General features: G+C 45.5%; 1 protein-coding gene across 2 annotated transcripts in view; it reads right to left on the reverse strand.

Moving 5' to 3' along the window:
* USP43 (ubiquitin specific peptidase 43) overlaps positions 1–24097 on the reverse strand; it is a 59110-nt gene that overhangs the window by 11430 nt on the left and 23583 nt on the right. Inside the window, exons 4-14 of one of the 2 annotated variants that reach the window (XM_058559714.1) lie at positions 23570–23662; positions 21950–22085; positions 19300–19435; positions 17593–17728; positions 15274–15385; positions 11939–12042; positions 6716–6793; positions 5749–5875; positions 5310–5643; positions 3125–3283; positions 1387–1551 (exon numbers count right to left, since the gene is read on the reverse strand). In XM_058559714.1, coding sequence (XP_058415697.1) covers positions 1387–1551; positions 3125–3283; positions 5310–5643; positions 5749–5875; positions 6716–6793; positions 11939–12042; positions 15274–15385; positions 17593–17728; positions 19300–19435; positions 21950–22085; positions 23570–23662 — 1580 coding nt within the window. Of the gene's footprint in view, positions 1–1386; positions 1552–3124; positions 3284–5294; positions 5644–5748; positions 5876–6715; positions 6794–11938; positions 12043–15273; positions 15386–17592; positions 17729–19299; positions 19436–21949; positions 22086–23569; positions 23663–24097 lie in introns of both variants that reach the window. The other variant, XM_058559713.1, reaches the window with a different exon arrangement.

The raw sequence follows: 24097 nt of genomic DNA on the forward strand, positions 1-24097 counted from the left end.
CACCTTAGCCTCTCAACAGTATGTGACACAGAGGCCACTTCCTTCTTGAAAGGTTCTCCTTTTCTGCCCCTGTGACCCACATTTGCCCGGTGTTCTTCCTATCTCATTGGCTGCTCCTTCTGTGTCTCTGCTCAACCTCTAGATGTTGGAGAGCTCCAGAGTTTGGTCTTAGGTCTTTACCCTTTTCTATCTTTACAGTTTTCCTAAGAGAGTGTAGCCAGCCCCGTGCCTTTAAATTCCATCCTTGTGCTGATGACTCTCAACTCTTTATCTCCACTCCTCAGTTACCATCTTGATTTGGATGTCTTACGGAAGTCTCAAAATCACCATGTCAAGATGTCTTGATTTCCCTCTAAAGTTGACCGTGCTCCTACCCCGCTCTGTCCCATCTCATGAACTGCACCGGTCACCTAGCTATTTAGACACTCAGCAAAGAGTCCTCCTTGACGACTCTCCCTCACACTGCATACCAGGAAGTCCTGTTAGCTCTGTCTTCAAATATCTCCAGAATCTGACCCTCTCTTAGCGAACACGCTCATCCAGGCCACCACTCGCTCTCGGCTGCACAAGCGCAACAAGCCTCCAACTGGCCTCCCTGGTTCCACGCTTGCCCTGCTGTGATGTGTTCACACAGCAGCCAGAGTGGACTTGGCAAAAATAGAAATCAGATTGATCACTTCCCTGCTCAAAATTCCCCAACAGCTACCTACCGCACCTGAAATAAAATGCAGACTTCGTACCAAAAGCTGGGCAAAAAGTTACATCATAGCCCGCCGGTTTACTTCTCTCTCTCCTCCTCGTTCACGCTGCTCCGGCCACAGCTCTGGTCTCTCCTGCCTCTCACACACAGCCCACGCTCACTCGCACTCAGAGCTTCACCCCGACAGCTCCTCTGCCTGGAGCACGCTCCCAGACTTCTACATGACTGTCTCACTCACTAGGTCTCTGCTCCAAAGTCACCTCCTCAGAAAGGCCTTCCCCACCTGCCCACCCTATCCAGGGCCCTCTGCGTCTCTTCTCCCCTACCCCCAGCCTCGACCTCTTCTTCCTCTGATGGCGATTTACCTCTTTGCCCGTACCCTTGCTTTACATCACCTCATTATGTACGTTTCCTCGTTGATGCTTTATCTTCCCCATTAGACAGTAAGCTGCAGCAAGCAGAGAAAGAATGTACCTGCGGCTGGAGGGTAGTGGGCAGGGGAGGAGGGGTAGGCGAGGGCTAGGTCACAGAAGACCCGACTTGAGAGCTGAGTAAGTCTCCCGTAACGACTGACACTTGACACCTAAGGCCACGAAGAGCCAGCACTTTCATAGAGATGAGGAACAAAAGTCAGTACAGAAAATGAAAATAAAATCAGCAAATTTAACCAACATGATGAAACATACCCTTTTCCCGACCGGAGAGGCTGTTTGTGAAGACGGGAGGGTCAGGCACCTGCGGCCGGGAGGGGCCGGGGGCAGAGCTCCAGGACGCCAGGCTTCCCCTCGTGCTGTCGTGACTGCTCCCGAGCCGAAGGAGCCAGTGATCAGACAAGGAGGAGCTGGTGGAACCTGTGGAGGAAGCAGAGAGAGGGAGGGCTGGACCCAACTGCAGCCCGGAGGGCCCCAGAGGAGCTGCTCACGGCTACATTCCCACCCCCGAGCCCTGGAACCGCAGATCCCGAGCAGAGTTACACAAACGGAAGTTGATGACCAGAGGAGAGACTTGCAACTGATGAGCCACGTGACCAAGCTGAAACATCCAGGGAAAGGCCTTTGGGCACAGAAAGGAAAGTACGTTGATAAATATTGAAATGCTTTTTATGAAATTACTTATTGCTGACTCCAGTTTTCTAAATAGGGTATGCTTTTCATTATTCTTTCTACGTCTGTCTTCTGTAAAAGGAAGGCCAACTTCGCATTAGGGTTGATTTAGATCTCCTGGGGCATCTTGGTTTTATTTGGCCATTTTCCAACCATTGTTGGGAAGAAAAATCTGAGTAATAATAATAATTAAAAAATGCTCTCTCAGAGGGAACCCTCATTCACTGCTGGTGGGAATGCAAACTGGTGCAGCCTCTGTGGAAAACAGTATGGAGATTCCTCAAAAAATTAAAAATAGAAATACCTTATGACCCAGCTATCCCACTACTGGGTATCTATCCAAAGAACCTGAAATCAACAATCCAAAGAGGCTTATGCACCCCTATGTTCATTGCAGCATTATTCACTATAGCCAAGACATGGAAGCAACCCAAGTGTCCCTCAACTGATGATTGGATGAAGAAGATGTGGTATATATATACAATGGAATACTACTCAGCCATAAAAAAAGACAAAATCATCCCATTTGCAACAACATGGATGGACTTGGAAGGTATTATGTTAAGGAAAATAAGCCAGACAGAGAAAGACAAACACCCTATGATTTCACTCTATGTGGAAGATAAATGAACACAAGGACAGAGAGAACAGTTTGGTGGTTACTAGGGGGAAGAGGGTTGGGAGGTGGGCACAAGGGGTGAAGGGATGCATTTATATGGTGATGGACAAACAATAATGTACAACTAAAAGTTCACAATGTTATAAACTTATGACATCAGTAAAAAAAATGCTCTCTCATCCCAGAGATAAGGATGGCTAGTTTGCAGAGTGAAATAAGTCACATAAAAAGGTCAACTTTGACCCCTGTTTTTCTCGATACTTCAAAGCAGGTTGGAGGCTGTCTCATGAGCATATTGCTGGGGAGTGGGAAACAGCTACACTAAGAAATTAAGGGGCTCTATCCCTTATAACTCCCCTTCTTTTTCTAACAGGGCTAATCCAGGTTTATACCACACCAGCTTGACTAAAATCTGGCTTGATATGAGTGAGGCTGGGAATATGAAATCCCACACTGCCAAGAGTCACCTGCCAGATACAAAATATCATTCCTTTCCCCTTTCTTGGATTTCAGTATATCCATCCCACATCTTCACAAAGGGGATACCAGCCTGTAGTGCTCATACCTCTGCACAGCCATCAGAGCTTCCCCTTTCAGATCCTCGCCTACCTTTCCTGGTCCTTGATGTCCAATTGAGCATCTTCCCAGTTCTTAAAGTGACCTCCCAATTCCCTGACTCCCGTCCTGAGCAGCAGCCCCTACCTCTCATGGAGCTGCTGGCTGACCACGGAGGGATGCTGTTCCGTTTCTGATAAAATAGGATGTAGGCCCCTCGGGTATTGATCTCATTTTCTTGAAGAGGTTCCACCGTACTGTCGTCGTAACTGTACCACTGGCCATCCAGAGAGTTCCGGCAGTAGGCTGCAAAGGTCCAAACCCCAAGCCCCAATTATTGGAGTCCCCAAAAGCAGCAGGACATTTCCCACTGGCATAGCTGAAAAATGGACATATTTGTAACAGAATAAGAAAAATCAGTCCATTTTTAGCCAAAAATGAATTTTATGGAATTAGGAGAGATCAATCAGTTACACTCCCAGATTCTTACTGATCAAGTGTGCTGTCACTTTAAGCTGAATCCTTATGCTGTGGCCCTTGCTCAGGCAAAATCTCCAATAAAAGGGAGTCCCCAGCTATTCAGCCAGACAGTAATGTCGATGTTCACCCCGTTTATTCTGAGAGCTTCAAAACGCACATCTCTGATTCAGCGTGCAATGAAAACATGCAGTTGGGATTATGATATACTTCTTTCCTACCTAAGGATTGAAGTCGAACATTTAAGAAAATGTTCGTAAATAAGATTCTCACCCCCTTCCAAACAAGAACAACACAATATTCTTCTTTCCCTTCACATCTCGGTGAATGGCACCAAAACCCACTAACCCGGGAGTCAGTCAACTTCTGTAATGGGCCAGAGAGCAGATATTTTAGGCTTTGCAGGTCATGTACGGTCTCTGCCACATATTCCTCTTCTTGTTCCTTTTTACCACGTTTAAAAATGTAAAAACTGGGGCTGGCACAGTGGTGTAGTGGTTAAGTTCACACGCTCCGCATCGGCGGCCCGGGGTTTGCGCCGGGGTTCGCAGGTTCGGATCCTGGGCACAGACCAACGCACCGCTTATTAAACCATGCTGCGGCAGGCGGCCCACATACAAAGTAGAGGAAGATGGGCACAGATGTTAGCCCAGGGCCAGTCTTCCTCAGCAAAAAGAGGAGGATTGGCAACAGATGTTAGCTCAGGGCTAATCTTCCTCACCAGAAAAAAAAAATGTAAAAACCATTTTTAACTCGTGGGCTGTACAAACTGGGTGCTGAACTAGATTTGGCCCCCGGGCCATAGTTAGCTAACCTCGCACTAACCCACACCAGGCACCTAAGAGTCCATCTTCGCTCCTCCCTCTCCATTCCCCTTCCACCCACACCCAGTCCAAAAGCCAGTCTGACTGACGCTATTTCCAAACTGTGTATCAAATACCCCAATTGTCATCACTCAAGTCCCAGCCAATACCATCTCTCACTTGAGCCCCAGCCAATACCATCTCTCACTTGAGCCCCAGAAACATCCTCCTAACTAGAATTCCAACTCTTGCTCCCTTCTGCCCATTCTCCATAGAGCAGAGCTACCACCTCAATTTGTAAACTAGAGTACGTCTTTACTCCTCTGCCTTAAACCTTTAAATGACTTTTCATCACCCTTTGGAAAAAATGCAAACTTGTCCATGGCCTAGAGTGCCTTCTGATCAAGCTCTGCCCACTTCTCCAGCCCCATCTTGTGTAACTTACCCCTGGATCACTACAATTCAGCTACGACAGGCTTTTTAATAGTGCACCATTAGTACAGTGCACCTTTCAAAAATGACATATTTTAAAGCATTTTTTTAAAAATGAAATAATTTATGTTATTCTAGAATAGAAGAGACCAAGGCATATGTTTATGAACAATTGAACGAGTCACCCAGCTATTTGTTTCTGTCCTTACATTCGTCTACTTCTCTTAAGTCCCCCTGAGGGATTAACAAATAGATTAACAAATAATGTACCCTACAGAAATAAAAAATATTAAATCTGATAAGAGTCCCTGTGTTGAATCACAGATGAGGACAAATGTTACTCTCTGGGTTCCAACAGCCACTCTCCTATATTTGATATAGTCGAAAATCTGGGCTGTAACTAAATTTATATTCCGACCACCAACCTACTCAACTCTACGGCTTGGCCCAGGCGCCCCCACTGTGGCAGGTGCTTGGTGTGCGGCGGGCAAGGGGTCAGCTCACGCCCACTGCCCAAATGAGCTCTGCGTTCCAGCAGTCCCTCTTCCCGGGCCACAGCCACAACACGTGGCCACGGCAGCCACGGGCCGGGAGGCAAGGCTCACCTGTGTAGTGCCCACCTTGCAGACTGCCGTGGTGGTTGCAGACGGCGTACAAGTCGTACAGGAAGTCCAGCGGGTAGCTGGTGGGCAGGCAGGCCGGCTGCTTCCAGGAAGGCCAGGGGCCCGGCGCAGGCTTGGGGCTGGTGCTTCTCTGGGCCACATGAGGAGCCATGTCAAGGCCGGAGAGCGGAAACCTCACCAGCGTGGAGAGCTTGTTTCTTCTCTCGCCCACCTGGCAGAACCTTTTGAGGTGGATGATGAGGATGTCAGGCAGGGTCCACAGACTCAGCTTTACCACGCCCTGCTGGAGGGCTTTGCAGTGGGGGCACTTCCACGCATCATCCTGGGCCAGCTGGAAGGGAAGCCACCAGGACCGTGAGGCCCCCGCGGCACATGGGCAACCTGCTGAAAGGCAACCAGCCCCCTTCTCCCCCAGAAGTGGACCCCAAGGCAGGACCTGCTCCTCCTTGGTATAGAACTGGAAGCATTCGTCCAAGGTGCAGCTATGGTGCTGGTGTGCCTGCTGCTGCCGCCACACGCTGTCCGCGTCCTGGACCCGCTCCTCCTGGAGGCTCCCGAACAGGCTGCATCAGGGGACAGACGGTACTCAGGGCTTCTCACCTCCAAGAGGGGTTTCACCTAACTCTACTCACAGCAAACAGCGCGGAGGGCATCCGCCAGGTGAGGCAAAGGCCTCCTTCCTAAGGGTTCCCGGGGCACCTCGTGCATACCCTGACTCAGGGCTCACTCTGTTTTGGTGGAATCCTCGATCTTCCCCACCAGCTCCAGGAGGGACCAAGTTCTCGGCTTACTTGTTTCTGTCTCCTCATCCTTGCACTGGGCCTAGCACCTAGTAGGAGATTAATAAACACCTGCTGGACTGAACAGTGTCCTTTTTCAAAGTAGGGCAGATGCACCCAGTGTTACAGAAGCAGCCAAGTTTAGTGATTAAGAGCATGGACTCGAGCCAGACGACCTGGGTTCAAATCCTGGCTCTGCCATGCACGAGTTGTGTGACACACAGCAATTGTTCAACCTCTCTGTACCTCGGTTTCCACATCTGAAAATGTGGGTTATAGTAGTACCTATCTCATAGGATGTGATGAAGAGTAAATAAATTGTATATATGTCAATTGTTCAGTGCAGTGACTGGCACAGGGTGAGTGGGAAAGCGCCACATAACTGTTTACTACTATAATGTTACTGCCACTAACACCGCCCACCACCTTCATTATGACTACTACTATCATCGTGGTTATATACAGACAATTGTTATTCAGGTTTCTCGGGGGAATGGGTTACATGGCGTCAAGGAGGCGTGCATAAGCGTTACAGTCATATTGGGGTGAGCCGGGCTCGGGAAGATTTGTTTGCACAGGCAGGACTGTCTCCCCTCTGCTGGTGCCTAGCTCTGTGGAACTCACCGCTCCTTGGCTCCGCTGTCCCACTCCACAGCCAGTTTGATGTGGGGGGGGCCTCCTGGCCTCCTGAGGTGCAAAGCCCTGAGGAGAGAACCGGAGCCCATCAGAAAGCAGGGAGCCCCCTCCCCACAGCTCTGCGGAGTTCCGGGGTCGGCCTCTGACCCCAGGACGGATGTTCCAAACAGAAATGCCCAAAACGGAGTGTAACCTGAGGTCAGGTATCTGGGGAGCTGCTGTCTGCTGAAGGCTGGTCCTGAATCTCCCTCTAAACGCTCTCTCCTCACTCCCTTGGGAGCTTGAGAGCTCTGGAGATGTGGGTTCCTGCAAGGACACACATCAACTCTCCCGCTGCAGCCCCAGCTACCGCCTCCATGTCGAGAGGGCAGTTCCACCCGACTGTGCTACACGAATACCCGATTCTAACCGTGCCTACAAGGAGCTGCTGACTGTCCCCGCACCACAATGCGAAAGGAGCACCTCCTGGTCCAGCTCCACAACCTAAAAAGTCTTCCCCTTCCAGACCCTCCAATACCCAGAAAGTCTCAGTGTGAATCAGCCTACAGCTCTTCCCAGCTGCTTGGGCTCAGCCCATTTCAGAAAATGTCGCTCGACCTTAATGTAGAAGTCATCTCTACACGAGAGTAGAAGATGTGAAACCAACAAGACACATATACACAAGTGATGGGAAAACCTGCACCTAAAATAATGTTTAAAATGTATTGCAAGAAAAAAAGTGGGCATGTCACATGAGTTCCCAGCTGTGACCAATATGATTCAAAAACATGTTTTGGGCTCATGGAGGTACAAAATTCTGTGATGAGCACCAACAGGTCTGGGGTGGAGTTGGGGCACCATCCTGAGGATCAGGAGTCAGGAGAAGCAGGAATAAGGTGTGGCTGGGAGAAGCCCTCCAGCTCAGTGAGCCCTGTTGACTCAGGACAAACAATGACTGCTCTTCCTCACTCTTCTGTAGATGTGGGGGGACTAAGCTACGGCATGTGACTGTCTCCCTCCTCACCTCTCTCACGCCCCCAGAGGAGGAGAAGCGCCTTATCTGGTGAGACTGGGGGCAGGGGATCAGCTCAGCTGCTCCTGATTACTCCTCTCTACGACCTAAATGCTAGCAAGCTGGCGTTCTCGCTCCTCACTGCCTGAGCTTCCTGGAAGCAGCTCTGCCCCTGCAGGTGGAAGGTTGGCAGACTGACGTATATTCTCAGGGGAGACACATTGGGGAGCCTGTTTGCAGCCCTAGATCTAAGCCTCTTTCTTTAGGACCCCCAAATTCTCCATTTCCACACTGTGAAAGGCCTGCAGTTGGGGCCTCTGCCTTGACCGAGGGGGTAGGGGGTGAGGATATTTAATTCTGGGGAAACACATTCAACAGCTCATATTAAACTCATATCTAAGCCACGTCCTTTAACCAGCCTTACCAATAAACCTAACATGATGATCTCTCTCTGCCTCAATCCTCAACCTCCTTTTCAACTGCAGTCTAGACTTGGGAGTGGAAAAGGCGAATTGGTATCTTTGAGCTCTAATTGTTATACAAATCCCCTTAGGCCACGGAAAAGGGACAGGCGTGGGTGTGGCCTGAAATTCGCTCCTTACATGGAAACAGTCATTCAAGAGACAGCATGGTCTTCTCTCCTGATCACAGCCCTGCCTCAAACAGGAAAGGGCATTATTCGACTTTGTGGCAGGATGTGATTCCAAGCAACACGCAGACATCTCTACCCTGAGCGAGCTCACAGTGGAATGGGAAAGACACACAGAGAGGGTGCCCAGGGTGTTGACAGGGACTCAGAGGAAATACACCCAGGCTGCTCTGGAGACCAGAGAAGACTCCTCACACAGGATGAGCAGGAGTCAGCAGGGGAATGGTGAATGACGAATGGTGAGGGGAAGGGGTCGTACGGGCAGAGGGCTCAGCAGGAGCAAAGGGGAGGGCGTGTGCTGGAATGATGAGCAGAGGCTCAGGGGGGCAGGCCACACGGTGAGAGGGAGGGGCCAGCCACAGAGGGAGGGCTTTGTCTGCCACTCTTGGAAGTGTAGACTTTACCCCATGGGCCACCAGACAGGTATGGAAGCAGATGGATGACAGGGCCGCTGGGCTGGAGGCAGTTACACCAAAGAGGGGGCTCCTGGGGCATCCAGCTAAGAGGTGATATGGCTTGAACTCAAGCAATAGTGGTAAACGTGGAGAGGAGGGAACAGAGCTGAGGAATCACCAGGATTGGAACAACAAGACTTGCTGATGGATTAAATGTGAGGAGAAAGTGAGGAGGAGGAATCAAGGATGATTCCCAGGGTCCAGCTTGAGTTCTGAGTGGAAGGTGGTGTCACCATCTAGACAGAGAAGACAGGAAGAGGAAAGGCCAAAGCAAGAAGAGCTGAGACTGGCACATGTTTAGTTTTCACGTCGACGAGACATTGAAGTAGGAAGGGCGGGTCTGTATCTCAGAGGAAATCGGGGCTGGAGATATGGCTCTGAGAGACCTGGACTGAAGGTGGTAGAACCGAAGCAAGACCACCCAGGAATGGAACATGGAGGGAGCGTGCAGTGGGCCGGGGTGGGCTGGGGTGGGATGCTGACGCCTGACAATATCTGAGGGCCCCAGAAAGGGAGAGGAACACTTTAAGGAAACAAATACATCTCTAGGAGATAAACAAAATGCGGTAAATCCATACAATGGAATATTACTCAGCCTTACAAAAGGAAGGAAATTCTGACACATGCTACATCATAGATGAACCTCGAAGGCATTACGCCAAGTGAAATAAGTCAGTCACCAAAGAACAAATACTGCATGATTTCACTTATATGGAAGAGTCCAATTCACAGAGCAGAACGGTGGTTGCTAGGAGCTGGGGGAGGGGAAATGGGAAGTTCCTGTTTAATGGGGACAGAGGTTTAGTTCGGGAAGATGAAAAAAGTTCTGGAGATGGATGGTGGTGATGGTTGCACAACACTGTGAAGGTACTTGACACTACTGCAACTGTGCACTTAAAAATGGTTAAGATGGTAAATTTTATGCGTATTTTGTCACAATTTTTAAAAAGAAAGAAATTTCTAGGAGAACGACAAAGTGCTAGGATAAGGAAGCCAAGGGGCTAAATGGAGGGCTCTGTGAAGGAGGCAAGAGATTAACGCTATCAGATGCTGGGGAGAGCTGCCCCGGTATGGGGGTGGGGGGTAGGTGGAGCGGTGGAGGCAGGGGTCAGACCACAGTGACATGTTGGATGGCCAGAGGTGTGACCAGATGGCTCAAAGGAGGGCTTCCTTGAGCATGGTCAACTTGCTGTGCAATTAGACTCTTTTCCAGAGCTTCTCAAACTTCCTGTGGTGAAAGACTTGTTTGTGGCTTTGTTTCCGAACCACCGTAGGCTAATACCTTTGCAAAATATGAAGAAAATGTAATGGGGGGAGGGGGTAACATACAAAATACAAGTTCAATTTTTTAAAAAATTGTTATATTCATCATATTTTAAATTGCTCTGCTACGTTGCTTTAACACTTCTAAATGCTTCCTATCAAGTTCTTGTCATGGACGGGTGACAATCAGCTTGTAGGCTGGCACCAGTCTGTGGAGCATACTTCGAGTAGCACAGCTCTCTTCTCCAAGATCGACGGCTCCCTTCTCAGAGCCCCTCACCCCACTCCCCGGCTCCCGCTTCCTGTCAGACCCAAGCAGGCCCCCCTGGCTGACATTTCTCTTGCCTCCCTAACTCTGTAAAGTAGCTGCCAGCCAAGGAGGGTACAGATGGGGAGTAGGGCACAGAACCTTCTGGCTTGCCCCAACCTGGCTCCTGATCTCTTTATAAAGGGAGGGGCCCTTCCCTACTATGATTCTGACACCAATTCAGATTCTGACAGCAATTCCAATGTGTGCTTTTTTCCACATCATCAAGCAATTAACTCAATTCTGACACCAGCTACCTGGAGATGGCGTCACATCCCACTGGTTAAGGGGTCAGTCCTACAAGACTGGCCCCTCCTCCACCTCAAACACCAAGAGCAAGTCCAGCCATGCTTCTGACCAACCAGCTATAGATTGGAGGTTCCAATGACCCCCTCCTTGGGTTCAATTAATTTGCTAGAGTGGCTCACAGAACTCAGAGACAGAGTTTACTTACTAGACTAGTAGTTTACTATAAAAGGATACAACTCAGTAACAGCCAGATGCAAGAGATGCACAGAGCAAGGTTTGGGGAAAGGGCATGGAGCTTCCATGCCCTCTGAGTGGGACAATCCCCCAAAACCCGTCCTTTGGGGTTTTCATGGAGGCTTCATTACATAGGCATGATTGATTAAATCATCTAGTCCCTCTTCCCTCCCTGATGTGGGGGGAAGGGGATGTGGAAAGTTCCAACCCTCTAATCACTTGGTTGGTTCCCCTGGCAACCAGCCCCCATCCTTAGGTGCTTTCAAGACACCTTTATTGCTCTTATCACTTAGGAAATTCTACATGTTTTAGGAGCTCTGTGCCAGAAACAGGAAGAAGACCAAATATATATTTCTTATAAATCACAATATCACACCTACATTATGGATTCAGTCAGCTTTTGTTGACCAAGCCAGGTTGACCAAGACCTTATAGAGAACTTTGTGTCTGTGAGAAAACGAGGAAAAGTGCTAGGTGATTAATTTATAGAGCGAAACTGCCTCTCAGATATTGTGCTGGCCCTGAAGATTGCTCTGCAAGGCCGTATGCAGTGGAAGGTGGAGGTGGGCACGTGGAGAATCAGGAAGTCAAAGCCACTGGAGACATGGCCACACTGGCTTTGTCCCTCAGCCATAGTCCAAAATCTTCTATAGTTTGGGGCCAACGGTTCAGTGGTAGAACTCTCATCTACCCTAGAGGGCGCACTGAGATTGAATTCAGTAGCATGATCTAATTGAGTGAATTTGAGTTTTTCAGTCAGACTAATCTGGGTTCAAGTTCGGGCTCAGCCATTAACTAGCTGTGCAAGTGTCAGCAAGTTAACCAATCTCGGGGGAACTCAGTGTCTCCTCATCTTTGAAACAGCCATCATAGCACCTGTCTAGACATAAGGGTTAAAAGCACAGAATGTGTATAAGGACCTAACACAAATGGGTGGTACTGAAGAGGTAAGTGACCAAGAGTAACTAAGACTGTAAGCAATTTTATTGCTACATAGCCTCAAAGGAGTCCAGTCAAATAAGAATGTATTCACTCTCTTCCCAAATCTGGAACATCCCCTTACCTGTCAACTGCCCAGTGACAGAGGGGCTGACTATCTTGTGGGGATAAGTAGCCGCAGGCCAGGGAGAGCCCCACCACCCGGATGGAGAACAGCGACCCCGGGTTCTGCCAAGACAAAAACAGGGGAAGTGGCTCATCATGCATGCTGATTTAAATTGGAGTCTTTAGCACAAATAAATTACTCAAAAAATGTAATCTTTTTTGTTTATAGTCTATTTTGAATATTCCCTTAAAAATTAGTGTTCAAAATCTAGACATACAAAGGCTTCTTTTTTTTTTTTTTTTTTTTAGGAAATACATACTTTTAACACACTTTTTAACATAGTGATCTAACACTGTTTAACACATTAAATTTTCCAAAACGATGAACGTGCTGGTTTTAAATAGCATATGTTTAATTGGAGCAGATGGTGGCACAGCCAATGGAAAAATAAATCAATTATGTTAACTAATTATTAATACGTAATTTAACTTACTTTAAAATGATTATCATCATCACCACATTGCCAAAATGAGGCAATAATCTAAAAGCAAGTTACTGTATATTTTACATACCAAATGCTAAATAAATATTTATACACTTCAAAATAAGCCACATAAAGAAATACCACCTATGCTTTTATTCTAAGATGTACATTTTTTCAAATTCTAACTCTTTTGAAATTGAAGTGAGTCTTAAACAGTATTATGTCACAACAGTCAAAAGGTAGAAACAACCCAAGTATCTATCCATAGATGAATGGATAAACAAAATGTGGTGTATACACACATGATGGAATATTATTCAGCCTTAAAAAAGAAGGAAATTCTGACATGTTACAACATGGATGAACCCTGAAAATATTTTGCTTAGTGAAATAAGCTAGACACAGAAGGACAAATATTGTATGAATCTGTTTATCTGAGGCACCTAAAGTAGGCAAATTCATAGAGACAGAAAGTAGAATGGAGGTTACCAGGAGCTGGGGGTTAGGGGCACAGGGAGTTGTTGTTTAACGGGTATAGAGTTTTTATGGGAATGATGAAAAATTTGAGGTATAGATAGTGGTGATGGTTATGTAATACTGTGAATATAATTAATGTACACTTATGAATGATTTAAATAAATGTTATGTATATTTTACCATAGTTAAAAAAAAATCAATGGAATCTTCAAGGAAAGGAAATACAGTTCTTAAAATTGTCACTGATGACCTTGGCTACAACTAGAAAAAAATAAAATTTTTTTCCAAACTCTGACAAAGGTCAAAGGCAGACATCTTCACTTAAAAAATATTGGTAAAATATAGCTGACTTCAGATGAGGAAGAGGAGGAAAGCATTACAATTCCGGGAAAGAGGAGCAGCACATGGGAAGACAGCATGACTCAGAACACACTCAGACCTGGGAGGCAACTCCTTTGGCTGTGGCAGCTGATGTGTGCCGGAAGCAACACACAGGTGGGTAGGGAAACCAGAAGCCGGTGTAGACGCCTCGAGGGTCAAGATCAGGGAATACAGTGTACACCCAACTGGCCTGTAACCACACTCTAGTTGACGTGTGGCTTCAACAAAGACAAAACCAATGGCTGGAAGCAAGCTGGCGTCAGGGGCTCTGATTCGGGACTGGCCACAGAAGAGTGTGCTTCCTGAGGAGAATGCTATTTAAATCTGGGGGAAACTCTTTTTCCTGCCACCCCTAACTGAGCCTTGCTGTCTGGATGGCAATATAACCAACATGATTAAGGTGCCTATACCGCATGGAGGCAGTTTGCCCTGCCTGCACACAGAAAAAATTTAAAAAGTGACCATAAAAATGTCCTGGCAATGATAAATCTCTTTTTGTCATAATTCATGCAAATTAATCCTGTCTAGCAAATTGGTCATTTTTGTAAGAAATTCATTTTCCTGTCCTCTATTCTTGGCTATGGAAATTCGTTTTAGAACCTTCAAGATCTGTTCACTACTTTTAATCTCTTCAGTTCAATGTTGTGAATTATGAATGTTTCCTTTCAAATTATTACTATATTCAGCCAGTTATTTCATATAGTACTAAAAGTATTATTGGTTAAATGAGTGGGCTAGCCTGGGATCCTCAGAACCATTTAGAATACATTATTCCTACAGAAAACCATGCCCAACTACACATTCACAATGAATCTGTGGAAAAACATCCACAGCTGAATTGGAGGTTGCCCGTATTAGAATTTTGTTGTCCCCATTGACTGTTTGATCAATTTCTAAAGTCAAAATGACTATAGGGGTACAGAGGCCTAAAGTACATGTATGACCAGGTGGAGAATGAAGACAACTGAGTGAAATGTTCACTTGAAAGTGGTTTCGCCCACTTTCAAGGATCAGGAGCACAAGGTTTGGGGGAGGCTAAAGCTGTTACCAGATATTCTGACCTACTTAGAAGTTAGCGTTTCTAATTCGGGCACGGTGGCAGATCTGCTGGGCAGTACAGAGAGCAACACTCTTCAGAGACAAAAATTGGTACGAATGCAGAGAAGGTCTTTAGCAAAGTGATATTTGGTATAAATCCTAAATTGAATGCAGGATTTTCTCTGAGCAGGAAAGAATGTGAATTATGAAGAATTACCTCTGAAATAAGTTTGGTACCTCCCCCAGATGAAAAATTCTTACCAAGAGAATATTTGAGGGGAAAATAATTCCAGTGCTAACGACCTGTCCCTAAAAACATCAACATCTTCTCTGCCAGGCAGCCATCAGAAGAGTTTCTGATACTATAGAGGCTAAAAGGAATGGTTTTAGAATATGTTGTTTTCATTTGGAAACTACCAATCTGAGAATAAATAAGTGAACAAGGCGAAAAGGTATTTTCTCTTGAGTTTTTGTCTCAGTTTTTTTAAACATGGACAAAAGTATTTTCATATCTAGATTTTTATATTTGGACATAAACATTAATTTTAATTTTCCACAGAAGTTATATCCCAAGTTCCTTGAAATTTGTGATCCAAATGTATAAGTTACAGTTTATCACAATAAGCTATCCTCTAGGAAGAACTATGGTAAGCCACAAATATACAAAACTGAGAAGAATAATGTAAATCCCACTCTTTATTCCAATGATGTTTTGAAAGATTTAACAAGAAAAAGCTCTGTCCATGAAAGGTATTTTGTAATGTCACAAAGAGTAAGACACTACAGGTCATAAAATGGTTACTACCTTATACATAAATCAATGTTGTTTTATTCAACGACATGGATACTCTCATTAACAGCAAATTCTTGTCTTTCCAGAGCTACCCCTACATTCCTACTCCCAATCCTTCTCCCCCTCTACCCCCCACCTCCCACCACACACACACACACACACACACACACACACTCTGACCTGTACGGGGGCCTCGCTCTTCATGAGACAGCGGACCTTACTGAGAATGCACTGCTGGAGCTGGACCCAGGAAATGGCTCTGTCTTCCCTTATCAGGAAAGGTGGCCCAAACCTGAGAAAATCCAAGGATATCAGGTTACTTCAGCAAAGGGAAAACCAACAACACCCAACAGTCCTGAGCATTTGCTCTATTCATGGGCTCCTCTCCACTGGATAAGAGTTAAGAACCAACCACCATACAAAATTGCCTGTCAGAGAACCTCACTGCAAATCGATACATTGAGATGTAAACAGAGGCCAGGAGATGCAAAGCCAAAGAGAAACACTGTAATGTAAAGAGATGGTTCAAATGATCACCCAGCTGGGAAACTCTCTTCCCCACAGTACAGAGTGGAGTCAGAGAAGACCAGAGCCAGAGGAAACAAGGCAGAGATAAACCCAGGGGGAACTCAGTCCAGTTGACACATTGATGGTTTTGTGCATCAGGAACATTCTCATAACTGGGAATGTTTTCCATATCCCAACCTGATGAACACATAGCCCTGAGCTCGTAGTGCTGAGAACGCTGGACGTGGCTGTGCCGTCAGTTCCAGCTTGGCCATGGGCACCGCTGGACACATCACTGACCATCGATTGTTCCATGGCCACACCATGCAAGCTTGTGTGAAGATCCAATGGGGTAAGAATGTGAAACTGCTGATTAAACTTTGCTAAAACACAGCACAAATGTGAGGTGGTGTGTCTGGACAGGCCAGGGCACTGTGCATCCACTGTTGTATGACCAGATCAGTTCTTTACCTTATCCTCTGTCGTTAGGCATGCAGGTTGCTACCAATCTTTTACGAAAACAATGCTTATGGCAGGAACTACATATAGTCTTGTACATGCACCTTTGGGTGCACATGACTAATTGTTTCTTTGGGATAAAGTTCCAGAAGTGGACATGCAAGAACGAAGCTAACTACTCCCCAGCTGCCCTCCAGAAAAGCCACACCAATTTATCAGTGAGGCATGTGCCCCATTCCCTTGACACGTGCCCAGAATGAGTGTTATCAATTTTTAAAAGTTCTTTAACAATCCGAAAGGTTAAGAATAGCATCTTGCTATTGCAATCAGAATTTCTTCTACTACTAGATGAAGCTGAATATTTTAACCTATGCTTGTATTTCTTCTGTGAACTAATGTTCACCTCTATGGCTCATTTTAGTAAAAGAATATTTAGCTCACTAATTTGAGAGCTAGGTTTTATATGATGGATAGGCATCCTTTACCTGTCACATGATATAAATATTTTTCCTTGTGTGTGTTTTGCCTTTCAAATTTGCTTTTAGTTTAAAATCTTAAATGTATTTAAACATTAGCCTTTTCCTTGATAGCCTCCTGCCTTAGGTGTTAAAGTAGCCCCAAAGACACAAATATTCCCCTACATTATCTTCAAGACATTTTATGGTTTCCTTTTCTATAATTACCTCTCTAATCAATCTGGAATTAATACATGTGAATTTACGGCAGAAGTAAAAAAACTGACTATATAAAAGAAAAACTCAGCCCAGCCTTACATAATGAATAATTCATTCACTCTCTAGTAATATGAAATATACCATTTTTATCATAAATAAATACTTGAATATACTTTGGCCTATTCTGTTCCATTGATTTAAGCATATACTCTTCTGCCTATATAATATTTTAATAATTAAAACTTTATTCTGTTTTAATAAAGCAATCCCTCTTCCTTCATTCTTCCTCCCCCAATATTTTCTGGCTATTCTGATGAGTTTATTATTCCAGATAAATTTGACAAACATTTTATCAATCTAAAAATTTTTCATTGGAGTTATATCCTTTAAATATTTTATTTGGACTAAGAAAATTATCTGTTTATGTATATTTGTTATGTAACCAGTCACTTTCCTGAACTCTTTCACTAGCTCTAAATCACTTTTGAGTTTTTGGTTTTCTGGACAGACAACAATATAATCTGCACATAGTGGTAATTTTGTCTCCTCCTTTTCTATAGTCAGTTCCTTTTTGCTTGTCTTACTGCGCTGCCTGGGCCTTACAACACAGCATAACATAACAGTGGTGGGAGCAATAATAACTGTTCCTGAAACTAACAGGAAAGCCCCAGATGCTTAACTGCTTAAGGCAATTATTTCCGATCCTCTTGATCAGAAAGTACCCTACTCCCTACTCCTAGCTGATTAACTTTGAGAATGGACCTTTAATTTTATTAAACTAGAATTAGTCTAGATAGAATTCCAAGTACATGTCTACAAATCCCAGACACCACATAAAAAAAAAAGATGTTAAACATACCTGCTGGCCTGCTGCCCTGACCCCACCAAGTTACAGAAGAGGATGAGCACCTTGCTCTCGCTATGGGCAGGCAGGGATAATTGCTGTCCCTCTCGGGCTGCCAAGCGCGGGGAGACCGAGAGACCAGATGGACGAGCTGAAGGAGAGAATAACATTTGTTTACTTAAAGGAGCTGCTTCGTTGGGTCAGAACCCTGGCTTCTCTCACCCCTCTTCTCTTTGAGCATCTATTAACCACCATGGGGAGACACTAAAGGGCTTCAGGGGAAGAGATAGTAAGGTTCATAGCACTTGTGCCCTCTGGCGGTCTGGCATAAGAAGATCATACACACGGTAGTGAATCTGTAGCAGTGCTCAGTCAAGAATTTTAAAACAAAGGCAGGGATTTTAATTAACACTTTTCAAAGCCAATCTGAAAAGTACTCCAAAATGATTTTGGTTGCTTTTATGCCTTGATCAGAGAACCGCAGGGTATCCACTCTCTTAGAAAGCCGGCATGAGAAGTACACAGAGAAGGTAAGACTCTACCACTGAGGAAGTAGAGGAATTGGACTACCCTAATTTTCCAATTAGTTCTGAAAATTTGACTTTTAAGGCACAGAGGTGTCACCTGTGATTGAATTTGAAATGAGGGCTTGTTGTACTGAGTTATAACATAATCAGGCCGGTCAATGTCCTATTCCAGATTCCACGCCCAGAGTCTCCCGGTGGGCGCAGAGCAACCGCAGACACCTGGGTCCCACAGCCTGCCACCTAGGCTGACTGAGGATATGGGCCAGGGCACAGCACTCATCGGGGGTATATGGTAACACTGGCCCAGGGTCCTCTAAATATGGGCCTTCTTGACTGGCTAAGTAGGCCAAAATGTAAACTGACCTGCAATGACAGACTGTTAGAAACCAACCATCTCAGCCAGTCCAAAGTTTAAAATAAGCAAGCATCAGAAAGTGCTGTTAACAAAAAAGTCATTTAATAAACTCTTTTCCCATCTAATGCTCCAACTTGTAAAAATTTTAAGCACAGACCTTGAACCACAAGAGTCCTGAAGACAAAAATTACCCCAGCACCTATTCTGAACAGTGACTGTCTAAGTGTGGTCCCAGGACCAGAAGCATCAGCATCACCTGGGAACTTGTTACACCTGCAAATTCTCAAGCCCCACCCCTGACCTCCTGAATCAGAAACTCTTCGGGTAGGGCCCAGAAATCTGCTTAAACAAGTCCTCCAGTTGACTCTGATACTATGGTTTTAAGAACTCTTGTTTTAGTTGAATAATTTTTAATAATCAACCATCCGTACAACAAATACCAGAGAAAATAAGCCTGGTAGTTCCAAGTACTAAAACTAAATGTCTTGGGGCTGGCCCAGTGGTGTAGCAGTTAAGTGCATGTGCTCTGCTGCGGCGGCCTGGGGTTCGGATCCCGGGTGCCCACCGACGCACCACTTGTCAAGCCGTGCTGTGGCGGCATCCCTTATAAAGTGGAGGAAGATAGGCACAGATGTTAGCCCAGGGCCAGTATTCCTCAGTAAAAGAGGAGGATTGGCAACAGATGTTAGCTCAGGGCTGCTCTTCATCACCAAAAAAAAAAATATATATATATATATATAAATAAATAGCTAAATGTCTTATGCCCTAGCACCCAACAAGTACCCTCTCAAACCTACAACTCATAACATCCAAATAAACTTATGCAGAGCACTACTGTACCTGAGAGTAGCTCCTGGCTGGGGGGTGGAGGGGCGTGGAAGGCATACACATTATCTCCCTCTGCAATAGTATTCAGGTCCTCTTCATCAAAGAAAGACCGCTGGAGTCCACTGAGATACAGCTCAACCAAGATCACCTGGAATAAGGAGGATCATTTCCCCTCTGGATTTCTCAGAGGAAACTTAACAAATAAGAAATCTAAAAATGACAGACAGGCTTAAACCTTTCTTTTACCCTTTCTTCCCTTCTAAGTGAGAAATACTATTTATTTTCAGTAATAAAACACAGTGGGTATAACAATTAGATTGACCACAGACATCTCAACTGCAACAATATCAAACTGCTGAGGGAAGAGTGGAGGAAGAAAATTTAAAATCTAAAGTTTAACACCCAGCTAAACTATCATGCAAGATTAGAATAAAATAAAGCCTTCTCCAGCTAAACAAAAATGAGTGTGTTTCCCACTAACCGATCTCCACTGAAAGAACTTCTAAATAGTTTTGCCAACTTTTTTCACATTATGTCATACATGAAGAATATCTTTATGGAGCACTGAGGTTAGCAGAAGAAGCTGGTCTTGGAGTGGCTGCTGTGAGGGTCCTGGCTGCCCCAGACCCAACTCTCTCGCCTCCAGAGCCAAAGGAATCAACATCTCAGCACACGTAACCCATTCAAGGCACGCTGGCTGAGAAATTCTCTTGTAAAAGATACATTTCAGGGTTAAAAAACAAACTGAATCCAGAAGGAAAACCTGAGTTGTAAGAAGCAATGATGAACCAAAGACAATGGTAAATGCTGGTAAATGTAAACATGCATTGACTATGTAAATCTACAATAATAATAACTAGTACCACCACTATGACCAGGGAGAAGGGAGAGGAGGGATTAAAATACTGGACAAGAATACCCATCTACAACAATACCTAAAGCAAAGAGGTACAAGGGAAATTAAAGCCCACCAAGATCCTTGCATTGTTTGGGAAGATTAACATAAGGCTTTGTTAATTATGTGTGGTGACATTTTAATGATAACCAGGAAGAACACAGAAATATAATATATATGACACAGAAATATAATATACATGCCCCAAACCAGAAGAGATAGAACAGAGAAAAAATACTCAATCCAAAAGAAGCAGTAAAGGAGGGAAAAAGGAAAAGAAAAGCAGGGTACATAGAAAGCATAAAATAAGATGATATAAATAAATCCAAATACATCCATGGTCATAGTTAATATAAGTGGAATAAACTTGCCAGTTAAAACAAAATATCAAAATAGATTTTAAGTTCCAATCCAAGTGCCCCTAGTGTTCCCACCTCCTGGAACACACACATCACATTCTCGAATTCCTGACAGCCCTTTTTCTCTCTTAATCATTCAAACCCTACCTCCCTCAGACTTCCCTCTTTTGATCTTTTATTACTGCCATTTATTCCCAAAACTCTCACCCACTGCCCTATTCTCTTCCTCCCCCTCCCTCTCTCTCTCTCTCTCAGTAGAGGGGCACTTTGAGTTCACAAAGCAAGACACACATCTTTCCACATTTGAGATCCTCCTGAACACGGGGGCAGAGGTCAGAGGGCTTGACTGGGTGGGGGCAGGAAGGAGCCCGCTGGGGTGATGGAGAGGCTTGGTAATGGTGGTTACATGGATGAATGCACACATAAAAATCTAACAAATTATAACCTTGAGACATGTACACATTAATGTATGTACATTATTCCTTAACAAAAAGGTTAAAAATATTTTCTAATTTGACAAAATCCCATGAGGTGATCAGAAGTGTAAAATTTCCATTTACAGTTAAAGAAACAGAGGACCAACTACTTTGTCCAAGGTCAGAAAACCAGGAAGTGACTAAATCACAAGTGGAGCCCCATTCTGAGCCCTTCCCACCATGCCACACTGCTGCTCACCACCATCACCTCTACCCCACCCTTTCACGGGGGCCCCTGTTACGAGTTCTGCCCTCCAAAGTCACAGTGAATCCAACCTCTTTACCAAGACTCCTTAAGAAAAAAAAGGAAGCGTATCCATCCCACTCTCCCCGCCCCGTCTCTCTCATGTTACACATCCTCGGGTCCCTCAGCAGTGCCTCATGTTTCATTTATCATCCCTTCGGCACCCTGGCTTATATTTTCAGGAGCGAAAATATAGAATAGCGGCTCAGGCTCTGAAATCTAACCATCTGTGTTCAAATTCTGGCTCAGCCATTTAACAGCTGTGTGACCTTGGGCAAGTCACCCAACCTCTCAATGCCTCTTCTTTGCTCGCTAAAATGAGGGTAATTGTATCACCTACTTCCCAGAATGGTTTGAGGATTAAATTGACTATGACTGTAAAGTTCATAGAATAGTGCCCAGCACTTCTTAAGCACTACTGAGGGTCAGCTATTGTTGGAATTATTATGATCATCATCATTGTCACCTTCTCGGAAGACAAAGGTGGTGCCCTTTTCTGATTATTCTGTGTAAATGCAGGGAGAGGTCAAGGCCCCGTCATCACAGACACCAGGGACTACTGATGAAAGAGAAACTCATGAGTCAGGTTGGAGTCACCTGGGAACCAGAAATTAGTCTAAGCCTAGTCAGCTGGTCCAGTTAGCATTCTGTCATCCAGTGACTGGGCCCCAGTGCAATTCCCTCGCACCTCATCAGCAGGGACGCCGCCTTCCTCTGCCACCATCTTCCTCAGGGCTTCCACTGTGCTGAGGATCGGCACGGCCAGGCCAACCCGCAGGAACCGCTGGCTCTTAGAGGGGAAGACCAAGGTGACACTCAAGAATCTGGAAAATAGGAAGGAGGCCACATCCTTAAAGGACTGACGTGAACTGTCACCAACACCACTGACACTGGCTCAAGTTCAGCACTTAGGCTAATCTCTCCTTCCCGGTCGGGTCACTGTACTTTAGGTACACTGTGACCAGGTGGCCGTGGAGAGCCAAATCTCCGAGGGTCTCAGCTGAGGGTACTTTTCCATCAAGTTAAAAACAAAAGGTATTTGATTAAGAACCACAATACAGACCTATGGTCTCAAGGTTCTGTTTGTTAACTAGGTAATCTTAAGCAAAAACAAACTTTGAAGCTTGAGAAGTAAAGCAGTCAAGTTTCTTCTTCCAGTAGAATTCAACACTATTGACGATGCTCTCCTTCCCTTACTGAAATTGTCCCTTGGTAACGGGACACAGCCCTTCTGCCCCCAACCTCTCTGGACACCTCCCCTAGTCCCACTTCCTACTCTTCCCACCAGCACAGCTGGGCTCACTCCCCCAGCTCTCCTGTTCTATACGCAGTAACTGTCCAATACACACAGCTAGCTAATAGAGCTGGGATTTGAACCCAGGCAGTCTGGCGCCAGAGTCAGCAGTCCTAACCACTGTGCTATGCTGCATCAGGCCAGGAATCTTAGCTCACGTGTATCAGTAGACATCACCTGATGGTGTCACTGATGACAGGATAAGCCAGTGTTATATTTGTGTCATAGATGACCAGCAGCACAGGACTTCAGAGCAGAAACGGGGATTAAGTTGCCAGGAAAGGCTTTATGAAGCTGACACGTCTTCAACTGTATCCTAAAGATGGAGGATGTCAACAGGCCGAGGGCAAGAGAAATGGTCCTCGCGGAGGTGGGGGACACAAGGAAGAAATGCGCCCTCTTACTGCCAGTGAAGGCGCCCCACACAGGAGCACACTGACTTCCATGAGGCTGGCCCTGGCTAGTTGCCTTACTGGTCACTGCTAAGACCTGGGCTTCTGGGACGCCTGTGCCCTGGGCTTCTTACTTGCATAGAGCCGAGCCCCCCTGCGCCCCCTACCCAATCCTACCTCCTCTTCTCTTTTATGCTTACCTCCTCCGACAACGCTTTTCCTTTTTCTTTGCTCCTTAAAGAAACCTTTTTCCTACACCTTCACAAAGAGGAAGAAGGATATGGAAATAAAGCAGGGAAAAGCAAGTGGCGACAGATTTTCTCCGGTTTGCCCCTGTCTGACCGCGAGGCACCGATGGGCCTGTGCCAGCTTCTGAATGGGCCAAAGATGTAAGCCTGGCAACAGTGCTGATAAACAGAAGCATTGTTCCTAGTTCCTGCTTCAGCTAAAGCAGGGACACTTCAATTGTCACATTCAATAACGGAACGTCACCCAGCTAAGAGGCTGGTTCTAGAGACATGCTGGGTGAGAAGCAAGAGAGAGAAAATCGCAGATGCAAGGCCAGAAGGCTCCCAGAAGGAGGAAGGCTGGAATAAGTTCACTGGGCATGACGCTCACGCACCTCGTCTGGCGCAAGGGGATGGGTAGTGACACACACAGGAACGGATCGAAGGTATTGCTCTGCTTCCGGCAGTGGGGACAGGTCAAGGAAGATCTGTGAGGACAAAGGAACGAGGTTAAAGTTGAATCACACTTAAACAGTTTGGCAGGTCCTCAAAAAGTGAAATGTAGAATTACCATTGTAATTCCACCCCTAGATATAGACCCAAAAGAAATGAAAACAGGTATTCAAACAAACACTTGTACACAAATGCTCACAGCAGCTTATTCACAATAGTCAAAGGGTGGAGACAACCCAAATGTCCAACCATGGGTAAACGGGCAAACAAATGTAGTATATACACACAGTGGATTATTACTCAGCCACGACGTCCTGACACATGCTGCAATGTGGATGAACCTCAAAAACACTGTGCTAAGTGAAAGATGTCCAACACAAAAGGCCACGTATTTTATGATTCTATTTATATGAAATGACCAGAGTGGGTAAAGCCATGGAGACAGAAAGCAAATTGGTGGTTGCCAGGTG

This window comes from Diceros bicornis, chromosome 18 (assembly GCF_020826845.1).
Source record: "Diceros bicornis minor isolate mBicDic1 chromosome 18, mDicBic1.mat.cur, whole genome shotgun sequence".
In the NCBI taxonomy this organism is placed as follows: domain Eukaryota; kingdom Metazoa; phylum Chordata; class Mammalia; order Perissodactyla; family Rhinocerotidae; genus Diceros; species Diceros bicornis.